General features: G+C 43.0%; 2 protein-coding genes across 6 annotated transcripts; one reads left to right on the forward strand and one right to left on the reverse strand.

The window, feature by feature from the left end:
• Window positions 1-213: 213 nt before the first annotated feature.
• On the forward strand, window positions 214-3,977 carry LOC115621365 (lon protease homolog, mitochondrial). Of its 4 annotated transcripts, none has more exons than XM_030515032.1 (8): window positions 214-616; window positions 673-928; window positions 990-1,464; window positions 1,519-1,666; window positions 1,724-2,028; window positions 2,089-2,511; window positions 2,568-3,477; window positions 3,543-3,977. In XM_030515032.1, the coding sequence occupies exons 1-8, from the start codon at window positions 251-253 to the stop codon at window positions 3,789-3,791; spliced, it is 3,132 nt and encodes a 1,043-aa protein (XP_030370892.1). In that variant the 5' UTR covers window positions 214-250; the 3' UTR covers window positions 3,792-3,977. The 4 variants fall into 4 exon arrangements, with proteins under 4 accessions (XP_030370892.1, XP_030370970.1, XP_030371044.1 ...); XM_030515110.1 differs by having other exon boundaries at window positions 1,537-1,666; XM_030515184.1 differs by having other exon boundaries at window positions 1,044-1,464.
• Window positions 3,845-7,096, reverse strand: LOC115621640 (venom protease). Of its 2 annotated transcripts, none has more exons than XM_030515451.1 (6): window positions 6,878-7,096; window positions 6,683-6,809; window positions 6,490-6,626; window positions 6,285-6,421; window positions 4,926-5,505; window positions 3,845-4,247 (listed from the first exon to the last, which is right to left on the reverse strand). In XM_030515451.1, exons 2-6 carry the CDS (start codon window positions 6,756-6,758, stop codon window positions 3,975-3,977), a joined length of 1,203 nt encoding a protein of 400 aa, XP_030371311.1. In that variant the 5' UTR covers window positions 6,759-6,809; window positions 6,878-7,096; the 3' UTR covers window positions 3,845-3,974. The 2 variants fall into 2 exon arrangements, with proteins under 2 accessions (XP_030371311.1, XP_030371238.1); XM_030515378.1 differs by having other exon boundaries at window positions 3,975-4,247; window positions 6,683-6,763.

Genomic DNA, 7,096 nt, shown 5'->3' on the forward strand with positions numbered 1-7,096 from the left:
TTATACAGGCGTTCAAAATATAACATAAAGCGAAGATTATAAAAAAGAAAATATGAAAATGAAGTCAACCGTAGGGCACTCATGAAATGATAATGCCCATCCTATGCCTATCGATGTCGCAACGATAGAAACTTCAAGAAAATTCGACAGCCCTCGGTTCCGCCTATCACATAACCACTTCGTTCAATGTGAAACTTGTTCTTGTTTTAATTACATATATTTTAAGTATTGCGAATCCAAATTGTTAAAAATGTTAGCGCGAGCAATACGTATGCGTCTCCTGGTGCGCGGACTAGCGACCGGTGCAGCCGTTACACGCTCTCGTCATGCGCCAAGCGCAATTCTACAATACTTTGATGAAATGCGTATGGCCCGGCACTTGGGGCGATATAATGGAACTGCTACTGTAAGTGTGATGGTGCAGGCCAAGCGCCATTGCAGCAGCAAGCGCGACGACTCTGATGACGAGGTGACTGCTGAACCGCCGCCCGACGTTATGCCCGAACCCGATACTCAGCTGCCAGCAACGGTTGCAGTGCCGGATGTGTGGCCGCATGTGCCGATGCTGGCCATGCGACGTAATCCGTTATTCCCTCGCTTCATGAAGATAGTAGAGGTATGCCAGTTGTCAGACTGTCTTTGCAGACGTATTCTACGTGTACTTCTTTACAGGTTTCGAATCCCGTTCTCATGGACTTGTTGCGTCGCAAGGTTAAATTAAATCAACCCTATGTTGGTGTTTTCCTTAAGAAAAACGATGGTGAGGACGAGCTAGTACATAATCTCGATGATGTCTATGGCATAGGAACCTTTGCACAGATACAAGAACTGCAAGATTTAGGCGATAAATTGCGAATGGTTGTCGTTGCGCATCGTCGTATACGCATTACAGGCCAGGTGATTGAGGATGTTCCGCCACCAAAGCCAGGTATGCGTTTTCACTCTGCTTGTGCCCAATATTGTGATAGTTGCGTTGTCTCTTAATCTAGTGAAAATGACAACTTTGCATTATCCACTATTTAATATTAAATTACGCATCCCAGCTGAAGATCAAGGCGAACAAATGCCCCGACCACGGGGACGCCCACCGCGTAACCGTGTACCTCGTCGTCAGATTGGCAGGGATGGCATAACCCGTGACCCAGCTGTGGAGGCAGAGGAATTAGTCCAGCAACAAACTCATGAGGCGCCACTGACCAGTGGAGTCGTTTCAAACACAACAGCGACAGAGTCACCACTAGCCAGAAAGCAAGGGGACAAATCGCCGTCGGAAGATACTGCTAAAGCAAGCGATAATGATACCGCCGCTGATGGAAAGAAGTCTGTTAAAGGCATACCAGTGCTTATTGTGGAAGTGGAGAATGTGAAGCATCCCACATACAAACAGACCGAGGAGGTCAAGGCGCTCACGCAAGAAATTATTAAAACGCTGCGGGACATTATTACTATGAATCCACTGTACAGGTAAGTGGTCTCTAGGGTAAGTCGCACGACTGTCAGTTGAACTAAACCACGTAGTCGCGGTCGCCATTCTAGAGAGAGTCTGCAGCAAATGTTGCATCAGAACCAGCGCGTTGTGGACAACCCGATTTACCTGTGCGACTTGGGCGCTTCATTATCGGCAGCTGAGCCAGCCGAATTGCAAAAAATTCTTGAGGAAGCAGATGTAAGCGAAATGATGTTGATTTTACATTTTTTAAGCTAATCATTAATGTTCTTGCAGATTCCTCAACGACTACTGTTGGCCTTGGCTTTGCTCAAGAAAGAACTGGAACTTTCTAAGCTGCAGCAAAAAATAGGACGCGAGGTGGAGGAAAAAGTCAAACAACAACACCGCAAATACATTCTCCAAGAGCAGTTAAAGGTCATCAAAAAGGAGCTGGGAATTGAGAAGGACGACAAGGATGCCATAGGAGAGAAGTATCGTGAGAAACTCAAAGACAAAACGGTACCTGAAAGTATTATGACTGTGATCGATGAGGAACTTACTAAGCTAAACTTTTTAGAGAGTCACAGCTCAGAGTTCAAGTACGCATATAAATATGATACAGCATTTCTGGTTCTTTATCACAAATATTTATGTTACAGCGTAACTCGCAACTACTTAGATTGGCTCACCTCTCTACCCTGGGGCGTAATCAGCCCCGAAAATTTGTGCCTAGAAAAGGCCACCGAAATTCTTAACAACGACCACTACGGTATGGAGGACATTAAAAAGCGCATATTGGAGTTCATTGCCGTAAGCTCTCTTAAGGGAACTACGCAAGGAAAAATTTTGTGCTTCCATGGACCGCCTGGAGTGGGAAAAACCAGCATAGCTCGCTCTATAGCTAGAGCATTAAATCGAGAATATTTCCGTTTTAGCGTAGGCGGTATGACAGATGTTGCAGAGATTAAAGGACATCGCCGAACCTACGTGGGTGCCATGCCAGGAAAACTGATCCAATGTTTGAAAAAAACAAAGACGGAAAATCCGCTGGTGTTGATCGACGAGGTTGACAAGATTGGCAAGTGAGTAGGAAGGAGTGCCCGCATAAAAATTGTATATAATGTTTTCCACCTACCAGGGGCTACCAAGGCGATCCCAGCTCGGCTTTGTTGGAGCTTCTTGATCCGGAGCAGAATGCCAATTTCTTAGATCATTATCTCGATGTACCAGTGGACTTGTCGCGCGTCCTTTTTATTTGCACTGCAAATGTTATCGATACTATCCCAGAGCCACTGCGCGACCGTATGGAGCTCATTGAAATGTCAGGTTACGTAGCCGAAGAAAAGGTTGCCATTTCACGTCAATATCTTATACCGCAAGCTATGAACGATTGCGGCCTAAAAGAAACACAGATAAGCATTACGGAAGATGCGCTGAACATGTTAATTCGCAGCTACTGTCGTGAATCTGGAGTACGAAATTTGCAAAAGCATATTGAGAAAGTCATACGCAAAGTGGCTTTCCGTTTGGTAAAGAAAGAGGGCGAACAATTTGATGTAAATGCCGAAAATCTGACCACATTTTTGGGTAAACAAATCTTTAGTTCGGATCGCATGTACGCCAACACACCAGTGGGCGTAGTAATGGGGCTGGCCTGGACTGCTATGGGCGGCTCCTCGCTGTACATCGAAACATCAAAGCGCAACATACGCAGCGAGAAACCTGAGCCTGGAACCGGTGCTCTACATTTGACCGGCAATTTGGGCGACGTCATGAAGGAGTCGGCACAAATAGCTTTAACTGTTGCGCGGAATTTCCTGCATCATCGTGAGCCCAATAATACATTTTTGGAGCAGGAACACATTCACTTACATGTACCAGAGGGCGCCACACCCAAAGATGGCCCAAGTGCGGGAATAACCATCATCACAGCTCTCATTTCATTGGCGACAGGCAAACCAGTGCGTCAAGATGTGGCGATGACAGGCGAGGTGTCACTCAAGAGCAAGGTATTACCTGTTGGCGGAATCAAGGAAAAGGCCATAGCGGTACGTTTGTAACAACGTCTAAAGCAATCACATCATAAGTTATTATTTATTTTTCTTCTCAACAGGCACGTCGCAGCGGAGTCACCTGCCTTATTTTGCCAGTTGACAATAAGAAAGACTTTGAAGAGCTTCCTAATTTTATAACTGATGGACTGGAAGTACATTTTGCGGGCACCTACGATGATGTCTATAAAATTGCCTTTTCCGACACAGCAACCACGGCTAGCAGCAGCACAGGTCCTCCTGGACAGCCCCAGGAGACGGTCGAAAAGATACCCAGCGCAGCTACAGCGAAGTCTCCAACATATTCCTAATTAATGCTTAGCATAAGGGGTGGGTCGGGGCAGAGTCAAGGTAACAATCCAGGTTCATAAGTATAAGAATGTTGTTTATTTTTAGTTGGTAAGCCATCTTACCAAGACTTTTTTAAGTGAAACAAAAAGTAAATTATATGTTCACAGACACATAGAATCAAATAAGATTAACAGTTCGTTTAGCTATATATCCGCATTAGATATAATCCACTCCAGATATCGGTCTACCCGGGTGTACATACCCGGTCGGCGTGGCTCACCGCAGCGTACACCCCAAGACACAATTCCAATAGTCACCCAACGTAAATTGGGAAGCTGCACCAGCAAGGGACCGCCGCTGTCGCCCTGGCATGAATCCTGACCACCCTCGGGCTGACCAGCACAAATAACCGTGTCCGGTATTCGCTCGACCATGGCATTTTTGCAGTCCATTTGCTTCCAAACAGGCAGGTTCACCTGCGCATGTACGTGTAGAAATAAAATTATAACTCTTAACTCATATTGAAATTGTAGGGGTAAGAACAAGACTGGCGAATTTCCAAAATGCTACTTAAAACAATTTAGGAAATAATAAATTTCTAAATAAACAAAAAAGCAATTACTCTTAACATTAATCAATATAATAATCTACATATATTAAAATGGAAGTATCTATGTATATTCTCTATAGACTACGAAACCGCTCAACCGATTTTGATCAAATTTTGTGGCAATATTCAAAATAGTCCCGTTGGTAATCCTGTGAAGTTTCGCGACGATACATTAATGCGATCAACCTTTTCTGGCTATTTCTGCACATTTTCATTTGTTCGACAGTCAATTTTTCATTTGTTTGTCAGCGTTTCATTCGTAAATAAATAAAATTGTACATCGAATTAAAAGAAATGCCACAAAACAAGCATCTAATAGTGGAAAAAATGAGCTAAAAATGCCGATGAACGACAATAACGTTTACAAGATCTTCGCAAAAGGACATCCATATATAATGCCATAGAAACGGAACAAGAACGGGATTCCTTTCGCTATTTGATTAATTTGATTGCTTTTAAGCGATACAATTAAGATAAATATTTAAATCTCCACACATGTTTGTATATAAAGAAATGGAGAACTCCAATAAGGAATAGCACCTACCTCCATTAAGACGTTGGAATGGGGGCCTCCGAATGTCTTCGTGCCCCATCCAGTCACAATAGCGCCTCTCCCCGTCCAATCCTCGTTTAGTGGTGGCATGCACACTGGCCATATATAGGTATTAAACAAGGTAGCGCGTTCAAGGCGTATGAGAGCAATATCGTGCTCATAGGTCAACGGGTTGTAGTCCACATGGGTCGCCATGTTGCCGACTCTGAAATCTCGAGCGCGTGTTTCGTTCGACTGGTGAGTGTTATACTCGCCCAGCCGCACGAACATTTGGTCCTTTTTTAAATTGTGCAGGCAGTGAGCTGCCGTCAATACATGACGGTCCGTAATGAGTACGCCTCCACACCAGACATAGGGTATGCCCTCGCGAAGAAGTGCGGCCATCCAGGGCCACTCATCGGGCTCGGCGGGACGGCCACCAGTTATTCGGGGAAACTGGCGTGTGGTGATTCCACATCCTCTCTGTTCCGGTCGGTTGACAATGCGTGGACTCTCCTCCTCGGCTGCATCAACAAATTGTGGACTAAATCGCAAATTGGAGCGCTGTTCAGTGCAGCAAATCCCGATGGAACTGTTGGAACAGAAGTGCAGATACATACATGTACTCGTATGTGTGTCTGTTTATAGGGCTTATAAAATTCTTCAATTCAGAATATTGTCCATAAATATCTGTAATCTCTTTTTTTTTTATTAAAAGCAGGGACTGTAATGATTGTGTTATTCTAAAAACTACAAAATAAAGATTTTTTAAATTATTTTATTCATTTGCTCACAATATAATGATTGATTTTGAGTTTTATTTTTCAACTTAACTAATAATCATTATTTTTTGAGCAAAAAAATAAAACCCTTAAATAATGATAGTTCTCTAAGTTGCGTTTTTTAAACGTCAAGTTGTAATTGTCCCAGCCTTTTTTCATAATGTGAAAGGACAAAATTTATATATATGTATCCTTAAACAATAAGTCAAGACCAAACCCTATAGTACAGTTTTGGTCTATATACTATAAATGAATGATTTTTTCGTTAAAAAAAAGAAAGTAATCATCATTTGCGGTCTCTGCTGAAAAGCATATATTTTCAACTCAACTGGCTAACAAATTCTTCCCCGTCGGGTCAGTGCCTTTAATGAAGATGTGTATATTAAAACAATGGTGTTTCGTACATTTATACCCTGCACCAAAAACGTACACCAGTTTACCCCCCAAGTACATACATTCGCACAAAGCTATAGTATATCCTACTGTATTTATAAGGTAGCTACACTGAATAGGTATCGAAGAATACGAGTTCTATTAATTGATATCTACGAAAAATTGGAAGTAAATCTTTTAGATTTTTTTCACAAACCTCTTCTCAATAATACAGAGCTGGGAAACCAAACGCCAAACGTCGTTCTTTAGTTCGGGCATACGGCAATAGATTATGTGGCGACACCGTCCTGTGTCGCCCAGTGAGGTGCGACAGGAGCCAAAGTCCTTGTTCTCCTTCATGGGGATGGGCAAGTCAGCAATATTAGCTGTAAAGTTGTGTTCAATTGTCCTTTTAAACTTACCAATAATTCCGGGGCTGCTTGTCGTTTGGATAGACGATGGCGCATCAAAAAATTGGCGGTATTGTTGGTTTGCGTGTCGGGGGCATTCTCCATTGCCCCCCATTGGAACTCGTCGTTGTCAGCTAAATCCATCAAATCTGGTGTGCTGACATTAGTAGGCGGTACCGTTACGCGTTGTCTATTAATTACTTACCTATATAATCCACGTTCTTGGCCCCCACCAGCAAAAAGCTGAGAGCAATTAATAGTAGCGTCCAGAACTTGTTCATTGTAGCTGAGAATTTAGTATAACTTTCAGCAAAGATTTTGCGATTCCACAGCTATAATTTTTTTGAAGCACATATATGTACTATGTATATATGTATTTGCTATATGTGCGAGTATATACCGAATTCAGCTCCAAAATTATCGCGTGCTGCTTCCGTTGGCAGCAACCACTTCCAGATTAATCTCTATTTTGTTGCCTTCGCCAGGCTTGCGAATCCGATATTTGTGCTGAAAACCTCAAGCTGAGCTCATTCACATCTCAGTTCACCTTGCCGTGACTCGTTTGAGTGTTGACAATTTTGGATCTCCTTTGGCCAGCAACAATAACTGCCTCTACAAT

This window comes from Scaptodrosophila lebanonensis, unplaced genomic scaffold (assembly GCF_003285725.1).
Source record: "Scaptodrosophila lebanonensis strain 11010-0011.00,11010-0021.00 unplaced genomic scaffold, SlebRS2 tig00000001-arrow-pilon, whole genome shotgun sequence".
In the NCBI taxonomy this organism is placed as follows: domain Eukaryota; kingdom Metazoa; phylum Arthropoda; class Insecta; order Diptera; family Drosophilidae; genus Scaptodrosophila; species Scaptodrosophila lebanonensis.

Coding starts and splice junctions, on each gene's coding strand:
- LOC115621640 (XM_030515451.1), bottom strand. CDS start 6,758: ATGAACAAGTTCTGGACGCTACTATTAATTGCTCTCAGCTTTTTGCTG. Junction 6,627..6,682: donor CAAGAACGTGGATTATATAG/GTAAGTAATTAA, acceptor TCAGCACACCAG/ATTTGATGGATTTAGCTGAC. Junction 4,248..4,925: donor ATTCCAACGTCTTAATGGAG/GTAGGTGCTATT, acceptor GTACATGCGCAG/GTGAACCTGCCTGTTTGGAA.
- LOC115621365 (XM_030515032.1), top strand. CDS start 251: ATGTTAGCGCGAGCAATACGTATGCGTCTCCTGGTGCGCGGACTAGCG. Junction 1,465..1,518: donor ACTATGAATCCACTGTACAG/GTAAGTGGTCTC, acceptor TAAACCACGTAG/TCGCGGTCGCCATTCTAGAG. Junction 2,512..2,567: donor GAGGTTGACAAGATTGGCAA/GTGAGTAGGAAG, acceptor TCCACCTACCAG/GGGCTACCAAGGCGATCCCA.